The sequence below is a fragment of the Colobus angolensis genome, unplaced genomic scaffold (genome assembly GCF_000951035.1).
Source record: "Colobus angolensis palliatus isolate OR3802 unplaced genomic scaffold, Cang.pa_1.0 Scaffold62, whole genome shotgun sequence".
NCBI classification, from domain to species: domain Eukaryota; kingdom Metazoa; phylum Chordata; class Mammalia; order Primates; family Cercopithecidae; genus Colobus; species Colobus angolensis.
In genome coordinates, this window is record NW_012119821.1 from 9335418 (window position 1) to 9352485 (window position 17068).

General features: G+C 35.7%; 1 protein-coding gene across 1 annotated transcript in view; it reads left to right on the forward strand.

The window, feature by feature from the left end:
• Positions 1-17068, forward strand: part of SRFBP1 (serum response factor binding protein 1) — a 62071-nt gene that overhangs the window by 28656 nt on the left and 16347 nt on the right. The window contains exon 4 of the mRNA XM_011963696.1: positions 3898-3969. Within this exon, the coding sequence (XP_011819086.1) occupies positions 3898-3969 (72 nt within the window). The remainder of the gene's footprint in view (positions 1-3897; positions 3970-17068) is intronic.

The following is a 17068-nucleotide window of genomic DNA, read 5'->3' on the forward strand; positions in this document are numbered from 1 at the left end:
TTAATTATTATTTATGGCATATAGTGTTTGTCCAAATAATATGATATAATGAATTATTTTATAATACAAAGATTGGTAGGAGATAGAAAATACCTTAGTTTCCTAGTGCTTCTGTATCAAATTATGACAAATTTAGTGGCATAAAACAACACAAATACATTGTCTTACAGTGAGTGCTGAAGGTGAGAAGTCCTAACAGTGACAGGACTGTATTATTTCTGTAGGCTCTCAGTGGGCTCTATTCTCTCTGTAGTCTCTAGGGGAGAAACTTTCCTGCCTTTTCAGCTTCTATAAGGCCACCTGCATTCCTTGACTCATGGCGTCTTTCTCCATCCTCAAGGCAAGCAGCATAGCGTCTTCTCTTCCCTCTCTCTCTTCTCCCCGCTCCACCTCCCCCGTTTCCCACACTTATGTTTTTGTTTGTTTGTTTGTTTTCTCTGCGTCTCCTTCTCTTTGACCTTTCTGCTACCCTCTTGTAAGGACGATTGTGATTACATTTGGCTTACCTGGATAATCCAGGATAATAACCCCATCTTAAAAATTCTTAATTACATCAGCAAAGTCCCTTCTGCCATGTAAAATAACGTATTCATAGGCTCTGGGGATTAGGACATGGACGTCTTCCAGGAGCTATTCAGCCTAGCACACGGTGTGTAATTAATCGCTACTCAGGTTCTAAAAGTAGAGGTTATTGTAATCATGCTTTGTGTTTGCGTGTCCTACTACTAGAGCTACAAATGGTTTTCCCTTTCTCAATCAAATAACATGTTTTCCACTTATTACCCCTTTTTAGGAGTATTGTATTCCTAAACTACTCCCTGTAGTTTTTATTACATGGATTTTTTAATGTCTTAAGTTTAATATCTACCATGTATCTGGGGCTTTGGGTTTCTGGGGAAAAAAAGTAAAACAGTGAGTGAGCTTTTTAAAAATTTTGATACTCTGGCTCCTGCTATTGCTGTGAGTAATAAACTGCCCTTTGTCTCTGACCCAGGAGACGTGTCTTCTGCCAACATCTGTGATACAGTATGTATTTGGCTAACTTGTTAGCTTGCAAATCTTGACATTGGGTATTGCTAATAATTACTCCAACAAATTAACAGCCTTAGTGGCAAACGTATTTCTTTAAATATACCCAACCTGAGTAAATTCATATCATCTTCACTTTCTGTATGTCTTTTAAATATATTTTGTTTATTTTGAACCTTCACATCATTCTCCCTGAAATATTTCTGAAAGACCACAAAAGTTGCCAAAATGACCTGCCTGGGTTGCTCAGTGCCTCACATTTATTAAAAAACATATGTATATATTCCCTTCTGCTGAAAGGGTTATAATAACACTTAGCTCGTATAAATCATGCTTCATTTTAAAACCTGTGTTTCTCATACCTAGAAGATTCTGATGGTCTTGGTTAAAGGGTCATATGACATCACCACAAACCATGAAATATAAATTCGTTTTGTGTTAGTTTTTCATGAATGCTTTTAAACATGGTAGAGATTTTTTAAATTCATTATAGAAGCAGTAGGCCAGAAAGATGATGATCTAATTAAGGTACTAGTTAAGATCAGTCTTTCTACCACCTAGTTATAGGACCTTGGACAAATCACATGATTTGAGTCTTACTTTTCACTTGTTAAATGAGGAACTGACAGAGGTAATTTCGGTTACTTTTAGTTGAGTAATTTAATTCACTTACTTTCATTATTTTTATTTACTAATGCAGTTGTTTTAAGGCTGATAACCACTTTAAATGCTTTTCATGAGGCCAGGCGCGGTGGCTCAAGCCTGTAATCCCAGCATTTTGGAAAGCTGAGGTGGGCGGATCACGAGGTCAGGAGATCAAGACCATCCTGCCCAACACGGTGAAACCCCATCTCTACTAAAAAAAAATACAAAAAACTAGCCAGGCGAGGTGGTGGCGCCTGTAGTCCCAGGTACTTGGGAGGCTGAGGCAGGAGAATGGTGGGAACCCGGGAGGCGGAGCTTGCAGTGAGCCGAGATCGCACCACTGCACTCCAGCCTGGGCGACAGAGCGAGACTCCGTCTAAAAAAATAAAAAAATAAAATAAATGCTTTTCATAAATTTTGGTACGTAGTATTTGCTTATTGTTACAAATTCTGTTTATATTTCCCCTTTCTCAAGACTTGTTTAGCCAGGCGCGGTGGCTCAAGCCTGTAATCCCAGCAATTTGGGAGGCCAAGACGGGTGGATCACGAGGTCAGGAGATCGAGACCATCCTGGCTAACATGGTGAAAGCCCGTCTCCACTAGTCCCAGCTACTGGGGAGGCTGAGGCAGGAGAATAGCAGGAACCCGGGAGGCGGAGCTTGCAGTGAGCTGAGATCCGGCCACTGCACTCCAGCCTGGGCGACAGAGCGAGACTGTCTCAAAAAAAAAAAAAAAAAAAAAACTTGTTTAGTTGAAGTGGTTTTATTTATTTATTGTTTTAATTCCAGATGGAAAGGCCTTTTTAAATTTTTCTTTTATTGATTAGTTGATTTTCTTTCATTTCTACTTTTTCATTGTGATCAGAGAATGTTGCTTGTAGTATTTTACTTGATGGAGCTTACTGTTGCTATACTTTCTTTGACTTAATGATAATTTTTATCAATATTCCATGTGTACTTGAGAAGAAGATACAATTGTTTTTAAGGTCTTGTAATTTTATTTCCCTATTTTGTTCTTTCTTGACTGGAAGTTGTGTGTCAGAGCCTTGAGCTAATAAATAGTATTTCTATTTCCTTTATTTCGTGAAGTTTCTGCTTTATGTAATAGTTGTGTTTTATTTGACGCATAGTCATAAATGTTATCTTCTTTGTCTTAATTTTGTTTTCGTTGCCTCAGCTTTGTCTGAAACACAGTCTCAGCACCTGCTTTCTAATTTTTCCTGTTTGCCTGCTATATCTTTGAGCCTTTTTAAATAACTGTGTTCTTTGTCTTTATTATATATAGTATAGAGTTAGGTTTTGCTTTGTGATTCAGTTTGAAAATATTTTTCTTCTAATAGGTACATTACACTAATTCACATTCCGTTATATTCCTGATGTTTCCTTTCAACTCTGTCATATTTTATATTCTAATTACTGAATATTCTACGTTGTATTTACTGTTTATTTCTCTACTTAATGTGTCTTCTTTGTCAAAGATTTTTAAAAAGTTATTTTGGTATTTAGAAAAGTCTGTATTTTCTTTCCATGGATGACGTTGTATTTATATCTCATATTGACTATACTTTTCCATTTTCTTATGCATCTTTTATTTCCTACTCTGTTCATTTTGAACAGTATCCTTCAACTCCTGTTTACCTGACCTAGATGGTAGTCAGTAATCTTATGCTTTCCCCATCTCCTCTACTTTTTCTAGTTGTAGTTTTTCTTGCTTAATCAAAACATATAAAGCCTACCTACTGTTCTTTCTCCTATACCCCCACACTTATTTTAGTCATAGCTCTACAAATAGATCAGTACTCACCATCAATTATTTTATCAAAGTTATCTTTTGCTGGCTTCTAGAAGATTCCTCAGGAGAGGCACATATATATAATATTTTCTGAATTCTTGCAGTTCAAAACTGTTTTTCTATACATTAGATATTTGAAGAGCTGCTTGACTGGGTATAAAATCCTAAGGTTAGAGCTGTTTGTGTGGAGTTCCTTGAAAATACTGCTTCTTACTTGCCTTGTATGTTGTTCTCAGAAGGATTTGCTCTTAAAGTCATTTTGCTGTGGCTATTTTAGTAGCATGATAATATCTTACTGTGGTGGGAGTTAATTCCTTTCTCAAAATTAAGATGTTATTTAATATTAAGTTTCTTAAAACATGGAAAGGAACTTAATAATAGTGATAATTTAAAGATAGACACGTAACTAAAATTTGTTTTATTTTTTCGCAGGAATTGAAACCTGATATGGTAACTAAATCTGCCCTTGGTGATGATATCAACTTTGAAAAAATCTGCAAAAAGGTATATCTGCAGTGGATTGTATTTGTCTTATGAATTTTCTCATTTATATTTCTTACTTTGTTCTTGAAGAGAAAACTTACTAAGAAGCCATGCTATTAGTTTGTAATTACTTTTCCTAAATGAACTCCATTACTGCCACCAAAAAAAAATTTTATGCTAATTTGTAAATTTTGTTTTGCTGTAATATCATACCTTTGAGGTCCTTAAAGGTATGTTGAACTTAATATGACATTTCATGCATTATATTAAAAATTAGTCTGTTGATCATACTCCTTAGAACTAAGATTCTTTATTATTTTTCCAAGTATTTTTTATGAATATCTCATTTAATCTGTACATTTGCCCTTTGAAAGATGTTTTTTCACCCTCTTTTTACAAATGAGGAAACTGGAACCCAAAAAGAATTAAATGAGGTGATTAAGAACATACCACTCTTAGGTGATATCATCATTACATTTTTCTACATCTTCCACTCTTTGGATTTTCCACTCCTGCTTCTTCCTTAGTAATTCCCTTTTATAATTTGTACCCATGTTGTTCCACTTGAGAACAGATTTTGTATTAATTGATTTTTCTGCATTGTGTTTGTTTTTACTTTCATTGATTTTTGTTCCACTCTACATTCTTTCCATTTTTTTGATTTATGGTTTTTTTTTTTTTTCTGGTTTCTTAATGTGGAAACTTAAATTACTGGTTTTAGACCTTTTCTAATAAAAGCATTTGATACTATTCATTTATCTATAAGCAATACTTTAGCCGCATCTCATAAATTTTGATATGCTGTGTTTTTTTGTCTTAGTTTAAAATGTTTTAAATTTCCCTTGAACCCTCTTTGACTCATGGTTTAATTTGAAATGTGTTGCCTAATTTCCAAATGGGTTTTCCGGTATCTTTTTGCTGTTTTTTGTTTATTTAATTCTTTTATGATCCATGAACATACATGTTGTGATTTCTATTCCTTTGAATGTTGTACTTTGTTTGTTAAATAATCCAGAGCATAGCATATCTTGGTAAATATTTCATGTGCACTTGAAGACAGCATATATTCTGTTGGAGTATCTGTAAATGTTAAGTCAAATTGGCTGATGGTATTCAGATTATCCATATTTTTGCTGTTTCTTTCTGTCTACTTTGTTAAGAGGTGTGTTGGAACCTCCAACTATGAATGTCAGTTTTCCTATTTGATCTTTCAATCTTGTCACTTTTTGCCTTAAGCATTTTGAAACATGTATGGTAGGTATGTAAACTTTTAGGATTTATGCTCTTGGGGCACTGATCCTTTATCATTACATAATGGCTCTCCTTAACCCCGATAATGTTTATTGTGCTAAAGTGCATCTTGTCCGAAGTTTATGTCACTGCTTTAGCTTTCTTTTGGTTAGTGTTTACATTCAGTATCTTTCTCCATCATTTTACTTTTAAGCTGCATATGTCCGTGTACTTAAGGTGATTTTTTAAAAAATCAATAGCATATGTTTGGATCATGCTTTTTATCCAATCTGATAATCTCTGTTTTAAGTGGTATGTTTAGGCCATTTCTCTTCAATGTGATTATTGATGTGGTTGGATTAAAATCTACCAGTTAGCAGTTGTTTTCTCTTTGCTTCATATCTTTTTGCTTTGTTTTTCTTCTTTTTTTGGTCTCCTGTGAGTTAATTGAGCATCTTATCTCTTCTGTTGACCTATTTATTACATGTACATATTTTATTATTGTTTTTTAGTGTTCACTCTACAGTTTATAATATACACCTTTAATTAACCAAAATCTGCTTTCACATAATTTTATGCTGCTTTATTGCAGTATAATGATCTAAGAACAGTAAATGCCAATTACTTTATGCCTTCTGTTGTGCCATTGTTGTTAAACATTTTACATATGCTATAAGCATATAATAGATTTTCCTATTTTTGCTTTGAACGTTTGAACCATTCAGTTTAGAAATAATTAAACATAAGAATAAATCTTTTTTTACTTTCATTTATTCAGTTTTGATTGCTCTTTATTTCCTTGTTTAAATCCAAGTTTTCTGCTGGTGTATTTGTTTTTCCTGAAGACTCTTAAAATATCTTGAAGAGTAGGTCTGCTGGCAGTAGTTTCTACAATTTTTTGGCAAGAAAGTTTCTGTTTGTCCTTTATTTTAAAAAATATTTTTACTAAGTGTAGAATTCTGTGTTGATAGTTCTTTTCTTTCTGCACTTTGTCATCTAGCTTCTTTAATTTTGTAAAAGTCTGCCATAATTCTTATCTTTGATCCTCTGTGTATAATGCCCCACCTCATCTCACTCCAAACTGAGTATAAGACGTTCACTGTAACTGGTTCAGTGTGAATTTGCTATTTGTCCAACCCCCTTTTTTTTGTTTTTTTTTTTTTGGCTCTTTCTGGTTCTCTAACTCTCCAGATAGGAACCAGAAATTCACAAGTCTCAATATCTGAATTTTAGAAGGAAAGAAACCAGAAATCTAAATTTTGCACTAATTTTTATGATAAATTATAAGACTACCAAATTTTGGATTGTCTAGAGTGTAACCTTGAGCTTTATGTTCCCAGAGGATACATTATCATTCTTTCTGCCTTCAGGGAACTTGAATAGAAAAAATTGACATACACTGACTCTGGATGTCATGTTTTTCATCAATAAAATACTTCAGTATGATCACCATTAAAGGTCACTCCTCCAAGCTCTTAAGTGTTTCTCTTATTTCTAAACCTCCATAAAGTTTTGCTTTTGAGAATCACTATCCTCAAAAAGTGATGGGATAATTCAAATGTAATAAATCAGAGCATACTTTATAATATACTATGATAATTATGTAAAAGTTTCTAATCATAACTACTTGAGTAAAATGAATAAAAGTTTGTGTAATGTTAAGATCTCTCAAACTGTTGGAAATTTTGCTATAACAGGTTGGTATCTAAGTACTCATTCAGTAGATGTTTATGTGCAAATCAGCATGCTAGATGATTTAGGGCCATAATTTCAAAACTTTTATTTCTCTCAGAACCTTTTGTTAAAAATTTTACCCCACACTAAGTGTTGTATATTAAATACATGAAAACAGCTGCTGTGGGGATTGGGGCTGGCAATTAAGAAGCCAAGTCATCCTTTTGTATCTTAAAAACATTGCTAAGGACACTATAAGAAAAGATAAGAGAGAATCTTAACCACAGAGTTTATCTCTAAAGGAGAGTTTATACTTTAACTATAAGATGTGTGTAAGAAAAAGATTTGAACATACTCATTCTTATATTACATATTGATTTCTTTAAATTTGAATTCTTTATTAAATACAACATATATTCAGTGCTATAGTTTTCACTAAAGTATGTTAGATACAATCACATTTAATTTTTAATATTCACAACTCTAGTGGAGGAGTTTTGATCGGGAGACAATTACAACCCCATTGTATAAAGTAGAAACTAGAGCTCATGGAGATTAGTTTGTCCAGATTAGTACAATCAGCAAGTTAACTGAACAAGAATGTAAATTCGTGTCTTCTGAAGGTTTCATTAACATAACAAGCTTTTGATCTGGATTTCATTTAATTCATTCTTCTGTATAATCTGATTTTTCATCATTAATCATGACAAATACTGGATTTTCCTATGTTTACTTTTCTTCAGGATTGCTGTGGAATCCATGTAATGGGCTTACTCTTTGAATTTTTAAATATAGTACAACTTCAGAAACTAAATTCTTACCAATGACTTTTATTTGAGTTCCTGATTAGATTTAGATTTAGCATTATGTATTGTGAAAGGATATTTGGAACAGATACTGCGTAGTTTTTACTTTTCTTCCTCTCCATCATACCTGAGGAAGAATCATCAATCCACTGGCATCATTAATAGTTCATGGCAGTAATTATTAATAGTACTCATAGAGATGTGAGAAATCGTTGAATATTAGAGTCTCAAAGTGTTGAGAATATTTTTCAGGGAAAATCCAAAGATTAAAAAGTTATTTGAACTGGATTATGTTAAGGTTTTTTCCCAGCCTTAAGAAAAAAAGCACTGATGCTGCATTTGTGTAGCATCATTTCTCTATAATTAATTGATATCAGTCATTTTAAAGTTTAAGGCATTTTATGGCAAGAAAAGCTGTCCTTGTCAGAAAAGCAACACAAAAGTTACGAGTGCAATTTTGCAGTAAGTATTTTTATTCCATGTAATTCATTCATAAAGAGAAGAAAGGCTTAGCAGGGCGGCTCAGCCTGTAGTCCCAGTGCTTTGCTCCGAAAGGAGGCCAAGACAGGTGGATCACTTAAGCCCAGGAGTTCAAGACTAGCCTGGGCAACTTGGTGAAACCCCATCTCTACAAAAAAAATCCAAAAAATAAGCTGGGCATGGTGACACACAGCTGTAGTCTTAACTACTCAGGAGGCTACATTGGGAGAATCACATGAGCCTGGGAGGTCGAGGCTATAGTGAGCTGTGGTCATGCAACTGCACTCTAGCATGAGTGAAGGAGTGAGACTGTGTCTCAGAAAAAAAAAAAAAGAGAGAGAGAGAGAGAAGAAAAATGTTAGCCCTAAAATGGTTTTAAATTTGTGCTCAGGTCTTACTGAGACAAAATAATGACATGTTGAGCAGAATAGTGCTAATTAAATCAAAATATGGCACAATATAATTGGTTTTAAATTTGGTGAAAAGGCAAAAAAAAAAAATTTTTTTGCCATATATGTCGTTAGCATACTGATTTCCTTTCCTTTGGATATATACCCATACCCAGTAATGGGATTGCTGAATCTTATGGTAGTTCTATTTTTTATTTTGTTTTAGAACCTCCATACTGTTCCTCATAATGGTGGTATTAATTTACATTGCCATCCAACAATGTACAAGGGTTCCCTTTTCTCCACATCCTCTCCGTCACTTGTTACCTTCAGGCTTTTTTGTAATAGCCATTCTTGTGGGTTAGAGGTGATATCTCATTACGCTTTTAATTTGCATTTCCTTAATGATTAGTGATATAAACATTTTTTATGTATCGGCCATTTGAATGTGTCCTTTTGGGAAATGTTTGTTTAGGTCCTTTGCCCATTTTGAATTGGGTTATTTACTTGCTAGTGAGTTTCTTTTTGTTTGTTTTTATTTTTATGTTTTATTTGAGACAGGGTCTCGCTGTGTCACCCACACTGGAGGGCAGTGGCAGGATCTCAGCTCACTGCCACCTCTACTCCCGAATTCAAGCGATCCTCCCACCTCAGCCTCCCAAGGTGGGAGGTGCCAGCCTAGAGTCTGGTGTTCTAGTGCTGGTGTAGCAAGTGTAGCTGGGGCTACAGTCATGCGCCACCATTCCCGGCTAATTTGCTAGTGAGTTTCTTGGGTTCCTTTAATATTATGGATATTAGACTCTTACCAGATATATAGTTTGCATATATCTTATGTTTTCATCTAGCAGTTTTACAATTTCCAGCCTTACGTTTTAGCCTTTAATCCATTTTGAGTTGAGGTTTGTATATGGTGTGACATAGTGGTCTAATTTTTTTTTTTTTTTTCATGTGGATATCCAGTTGTCCCAATAGTGTTTATTGAAGAGACTGTCTTTTCCTTACTGTGTGTTCTTGGAAGCTTTGACGAAAATCAGTTGGCCGTAAATGCGTGGATTTATTTCTGGTGTCTCTATTCTGTTCTTTTGGTCAGTATCATTGGTGTTACTGTGATTATCAGTTGTAATATTTCCTCTTTCATTTCTCATTTTATTTATTTGAGTCTTCTCATTTTTTTGGTCTAGCTATATAGGTTTGTAGTTTTATATCTTCAAAAAACCAACTCTTGGTTTTGTTGATCTCTGTTGTTTTTCTCACATCTCTTTCATCTGTTTCTGCTCTAATCTTTATTATTTATTTTCTTCTGCTCACTTTGGGTTTAGTTAGTTCTTATTTTTCTAATTCTTTGAGGTGTAACTTTAAGTTATTTATTTGAGATCTTTTTTGATGTAGGCATCTAAGAGAGAGAACTTCTCTCTTAGAACTGTTTTGCTGTGTCCCGTAAGTTTTGGTATGTTGTGTTTGCATTTTCATTTGTCTCAAGATACTTTTTAATTTTCCCTTCAATTTCTTCTTTGACTCATTAGTTGTACAGGAACATGTTGTTTAATTTTCATGTACGAGTGAATTTTTCAAAAATTCCTTCTGTTACTGATTTTTAGTTTTATATCATTGTGGTCAGGAAAGATACCTGATGTGTTTTCTGTTTTCTTAAATGTGTTGGGCCTAATTTTGTGGCCCAGCATATCATCTGTTTGGGAGAATGTTCCTTGTGTTCTTGAGAAGAAGTTTTCTGTTGCTGTTGGATGAAATGTTCTGTAGATGTCTATTAGGTCTATACAGTCTAAGGTATACTATTAGCTTGATGTTTCCTTATTGATTTTCTGCCTCGATGACCTGTGCATTGCTGAAAGTGGAGTATTAAAATCCTCTGTTATTATTGTATTACAATCTGTCTCTCCTTTCAGCTCTGTTAATATTTGCTTTATATATTTGGGTCCTGATACGGGGTGCTTATATATTTACAACTGTTATATCTGTCTGATGAATTGACCCCTTTGTTTATGTAATGACCCTTGTCTCATCATACAGTTTTTGATTTTGTCTTTTTTAACTAAGTATAGTTACTCCTACTTTTTGCATGGAGTATCCTTTCTTCATTTCTTCACTTTTAGTCTATATGTCCTTATAGTCTCTTATAGGCAGATAAAATAAGTCTCTTATAGGCAGCATATAGTTGGGTCTTATTTTTTGTTTGTTTGTTTGTTTTTTGTTTTTTTAAATTCATTCAGCTACTATGTGTTATGATTGAAGAATTTAATCTGTTGACATTCAAAGTAATTATTTCTGCATATGGATTTACTACTGCCATTTTGCTAATTGTTTTCTGGCTGTTTTGTAGCTCCTTTGTTCCTTTCTTTCTCTCTTGCTGTGTTTCTCATTAAATGATTTTCACTAGTGGCTACTTTGATCATATTTAAAAACTCTATACTTTTATTCCTCCTTCCCCTGCAGTTTGGTGTTATAATTTACATGTGTATTCTTTAACAAACTGTTGTAGCTAACAATATTTTAATAGTTTTGTCCTCTCATCTTTGTATTAAAGATACAAGTGATTTGCACACCCCCATTTAGAGTATTAGTAGATTCTAAATTTGACTGTGTACTTATTTTAGCAGTGAGTTTTATCATATATTTTAGTGTTAAAAGTAGTATTCTTTTCTTTCAACTCAAAAAACTCCCTTTATCATTTCTTCTTGTAAGACGGGTCTGGTGGTAATGAGCTCTCTCAGCTTTTGTCTGGGAAAGTTTTTATTTCTCTTCTTTTCTGAAAGACAACTTTGCCAAGTACAGTATTCTTCATTGGCAGTATTTTTTTTTTTTTTTCCATCAACACTTTGAATAAATCATCCCACTCTCTCCTGGCTTATCAGGTAGGCCTTTACTGAGAAATTTGCTTCTAGTCTTATTCGAACTCTCTTATGTGTTATTTGCTTCTTTTCTCTTGCTACTTTCAAGAGGCTTTCTTTGTCCTTGATTTTTGACAGTTTGATTATGTGCCTGAGTGTAGTCTTCTTTGGATTGAATCTGATTGGAGACCTTTGACCTTCGTGTACCTGGATATTTATGTCTTTCCTCACATTTGAAATTTTTCTGATATTATTTTTTTATGTAAGCATTCTACCCCTTTGTTTTTCTCTTCCCCTTCACAAACTCCTGTAATTCAAGCATTTGTTCTTTTGATGCTGTTCCATAAATCTCATAAATTTAATTCATTCATTTTCATTCTTTTTTTCTAATTTCTCCTCTGACTATATATTTTCACATAACCTATCTTCAGGTTCACAGATTCTTCTGTTTGATCAGTTTTGCTGTTGATGTTCTCCATTCAATTTTTATTTCAATGTATTTTTCACCTCCAGAATTTAAATTTTTCAAATATGTAATTTTAGTCATTCTGTTAATCTTCTCATTTTGGTATTTTATTGTTTTCTTTATACTATTAATTTGTTTCTGTATATATTTTGAAGTTCTGTAAGGTTTCTGAAAATAATAATTTGAATTATTTGTCATTCTGTTCTAGATCTTCATTTATTTGGGGTCAGCTACTAGGATATTATTCTGTTATTTTTGTAGTGTTGTATCTCTTAGGTTCTTTCTGTCTCTTGTTGCTTTATGTTGATTTTTACATATTTACTAGAAGTAGGGACTTATTCTAGTGTTTGCATACTTGCTTTGTCTGGGAGAACCCTTCTCCAGTCAGCACATCCAGAGATTTTGGGCAGAGTGTCTGGTGTGATTTGAGGGCAGGTTTGCTGCTGGAATCATTGGGCAAGCCGGCCTGGTGACTAGGTCACCATGTGGGCTGGCTTGGCATCAGGGTTCATGCGACAGGGCCTGAAGACTGGATCAATAAGGGCTGGGCTGGAGACACAGTCTACACGGATGGTCTTGGGGCCTCAGTCCTTGGCATTCAGCCTGGAACTGTGAATGCTGAGGTGGACCTGGACCCTTGGTCTACTGGAGTAGGCCTGGACTCTGGATCCTCTAGAGCCTGGAACCATGGGGGCTGGCTGGGTGTCAAGGCCAGCATGGAGCATAGGTCCACAGTGCTAGTCTAAACTCAATATTGCTGGTGCTGGCATGGTGCCTGGAACCACTGGGACTGGTCTGGATCCTGGGGCCATGGGGACCAGCCTGGATCCTCTGTCTGTTGGTGCCAGCCTAGAAGCTGATGTGCAAGTGCTGGTTTAGAGTCTAGGTAGACAAAAGCTGGCCTGTATCCTACAGCCTCAGGGGCAGGCCTGGGACCTGTGTAGACAGGAGTGGTCCTACACCCTGGTCCTACACCCTGGGTCTGTGTTAGCTGGTCCAGTGGGAGTCTTCTGGGACAGTCCTGGACCCTGGGTCTGCTGGAGAATGGGGCATCAGAGGCCAACCTGTAGAGTGGTGCCTTGGGACTCAGCCTGGCACTGGGCAGGTCTGGAGCCTCTGTCTGCACGTGCCTGCCTGGTGTTTGTGTCCAAGGGTGCCAACCTGCTCATGGGGCAGGTCTGAAACCTAGGGCCACAGGGACAGACTTAATGCTACATAGGTCTGTATCCTCAGTCACAGGGCCTGGCCTGGTGCTTGGGTGGGCTTGAAGCCTGGAGTTATAAGAACCACCTCGGTACTGAGGTCAGTATATATCCTGAAGCAACTGAGGCAGACCTGGACCCTGGGGTTTGTAGGATCCTGCCTGGTGCCAAGGCAGGCGTGGAGGCTTTGTCTGAATGTACCAGCCTGCAGCCTGGGATCTGACAGGTCTGACAGAGGTTGACCTAAATGCTGAGACCACAAGTGCTGGCCTGATACTGGGCTGCCCTGAAACCTAGGGCTGGCCCAAAGCCTGGGGTATGGGGATCATCCTCTGCTGAGGGCAGTTCTGAACCTGGGGCCGCTGATATTGGCCTGTCTTGGGACAACCGAGAGACACAATTTGCTGTGTAGGCCTGGAGCCTGGGACTGCGGCATTCAACCTAGCACTGGGGTGAGCCTGGAGTCTCAGTCCTTGGTTACCAGCGTGGAGTGTGGGCCGGTGACGGCCTTCCTGGTGCTGGTTTTACTGGAGTAGGTTGTGTTTTGGGTTCCCAGGCAAAGTATAGTGCTCACCTCTCCCTCCCATCACCACATGGAAAGTATATCTCACCATGGTTTGCTGCCTGGGGTTGGGGAAGGGGTGGTTTGAGTAGTGTGAAGCTGTTCTTCCTACTCTTTCCAATGTGTTTTTGTTGTTTTTCTTTTTTTCTTATTTCTGTGCTATATCTAGGTGCTGTAATCTCTCATCTGTTTTCGTTAGCTCTTATAAAGGTATTTTTTTTTTTGTAGATAGTCATTCAAATTGATGTTTCTGTGCAGGTATGAGCCCTAGAAAGTCCTGTTCTGCCATCTTGCTGACATCCATCCCTATGAACATTGTTACACATTTCTTTTGGGGCATATACCTGAAAGTGGAGTTACTTGGTTATGGAACATGGCATATTTCAGAAACTAGGACCAAAAATAAAATATTATAACAAAATACGCTCCTTTCACCTTTATTTTCTTATTGCTTATGAAATGACATGAGTTTTGGGAGCTCTGGCCAGGAACCAAGATAAACACCAAATATATATTTCTTTTTCTATAACAGTATCACACGTATGTTCAATTTAGGAGATATGCTGCTTTTCCAAAGTAAATGTACTAATGTATACTCCCACCTTCAGTATATGAGAGTTCTAGTTAAAATTGTATTGCTAGTCTTTTTCATTTTAGACATCCTAGTGCATGTATAATACCTAAATTTAATTTGCATTTTTCCATTGACATGTCATCATTTTGTTTGGTCATATGCATATCCACTTTTGTATAGTGCCTGGTTTTATCTTTTTTTAATATTTAATTGGTTTGTTTTCTGAATGATTTATACGAGTTCTTTAGATATTTTGGAGTGAACTCTTTGTCAGGTTGGAAATAGCTGCCTTTATTATTTGGCCTCCTTTTACTTTGTTAATAGTGTCTTTTGAGGGAGACAATTTCCTCATTTTAATTAGTCTCTTCCATTATAACAATATTTTCTCTTTCACCCCTTTTCATGTTTTCTGCCTACTTTTATTTGGCATTTTCTTACTATATTTTATATCTATGATCTTTTAAGTTCTTTTTGAAACTGGGAGGTGGAAAATAAACAGATGAAGATGTGATATTTTAAAACTCACAGGAAGTATTCCATTCTTCAGATGGGTGGAAGGACAGATTCATGTGTAGTTCTTGGTAAGTTTTCTGAGTAGGTGGCCAGAAATGGTTAAAATGACTGTCCTGTGTATGTGCATCTTTTTGTAGTATGTAGATGAGCATGGTCCTGAAAGGATTACCTTACCTATTTCTTGCCTATCTGCTATTCTTGCGAGCAAGTCGAGTTGAGGAAAGTGGTTCATGTTTTGCGATAATGGCAAGGATAATTCCCATAATCTCTCAAGGGAAAATATTCTGGGCCAGGTTTGGCTTTGGAATATTTGCTTTCTATATGTCCTCAATCTTTTCCATTTTTCTTTTAGAAACTAGTGCCGTAGTGGAACATCCCATCCTGGTCTGTTCAATTGTTCTATGCTGCTTTTCTGGCACTCAACTCCATCCTCCTCTTTAACCTTCCCTTCCCAGTAACTCTGCCACCAGTATCAAACTGTAAGATCCAAAGACCCATATAATAGTGATAAGTATAAGCACTGTTTGATTCAGTTGTGTCACATCACTACTGAAAACTCGTTTTATTTTTTTAATTAATTTCTACACTTTTAATTTTCTCAAGCATTCATTTCCTTCTGTCATATTATTAACTCCCTATGGCTTGCCAGTGTTAAAAGGGCAAATTAGAGAGAGGTTCATTTTTGGCCTCTGCTTGCCAAGAATTTGTTATAATTACATGGAGCTCTGCATAGTTTTCCTTTTTGTTCTTGTTGTTTTGTCCTATTTTTATGCGTTCGTTCTTCCTTTGTTGAGTATAGGACATATACGTGTGGTGCTCTGGGACCAAATACCTTCAGAAATTGATCCACTCCTGGAAATAGGAACCAAGGAAGGGTGTAATTGGTATTTAATGTAAGTTTTAACTGGAGATAAACATCACTATCACTTAGAAAGCAGACCCAGTGGCTTAGGAGAAGTAGAACAGTGATTATGGCCTCTCCCTTTTCATGCAGAAAAGAAGTAATAACTGCGGATACCCCTACTACAAAGCTATTGCTTCCTCCAGTTGATTAATAAATGGTTAGCTTGAATGATTAAATGACTGACTTTATCACTTACACTTATGTTCCTTCCCTCACAGTAATGTTCACATAGAACATTTTGTCTGTATGTATGTGTATCAAATTAAATTCCCATAAAACTTTAATTTTCACAAAAATCTATTTATATATGACCAGTTTTCAGTGTTTTTATTAAATGTCTTCAAACACAGGAACATACAGTAGACAGAATATTGGAGAGTATTTTTTTCATCACCACCTAAATATCCATGTTTAGTTAGCCACATTACTCATGATCCAGCCAAATGGACTGTTTGCTATTATTTTTCTAAATGTTTTTGATAAATGCAAATATTAATATGTGGGTTTACATCATCAGATAAAAATCTATAATTGAAATTAAGTCCATCTGATATTCAAAGTACTGCTACTAGCATTCTACCTCGACCAGTTTATTTATAGTCAGTTTATTTTAGGTAGTATTTCAAAGAAGAGATCTTTTTCATTTTGGGATTGTTTACATTCTTAGATACATCCAAATGCTTTTCTGTTTACAATAAGTACCCATATACCCAAATAAAAAATTTCCATTAAAAGGTAAGGTGTTTTCCCTTTTTTATTTAATTTATTTGAAATGGAAGAAACTGGGGGTATGTTTCTGAAAACCACAGTTTCCGGAGAATTTTCCATGGCAAACATTATGTCAGCTTTAAATAAGGAAAGCTGTGGTTTCCTTCATACCTCCCGATATTGGGAAGACTTTTTCATGCAGGTGTAAAAACTGTTTTTTCATTGAGATTACTTAGTAGCCTTTTAAGCTTCAAAATAAATTTATTTAAGATATATCAGTGTATTTCTATTCCCTCTATAAATCTCCGTTTTCTATCTCATCTATGAAGCCTGTCACATTCTGCTTTGTATTAGTTATCTGTGCATTTGTCTTAGCCTTTTAAATTAGAGCAACATTGTGAGCTTCAAAAGATGATCTCTGTGTCCTCATGTGTAAGATAGTGTCTTCACATAATAGTAAGAGTTCAGTAAATATAAAGAGGGAGGAAGTTAAGTGAGGAAGGAAGATGGGCAAGAGAGAAATGAGGAGCGAAAGAGTCTGTTCTACTCATTCTTGTGAGTTTCTGCACTTAACCCAGTGCAATAAGCAAGATGCAAATATTATCCCAGTGCAATAAGCAAGATGCATATATTATCTCAGCAACAGAGACCCAAAACACTGCCAAAGTAATAAACCTGAGCCTATCTGCTTCATCAGCTTTTTGTTTTAATGCTTATATTTCATTTCTTTTCAAAAACACATGAAGGGAGCTTTACGCAATTTATA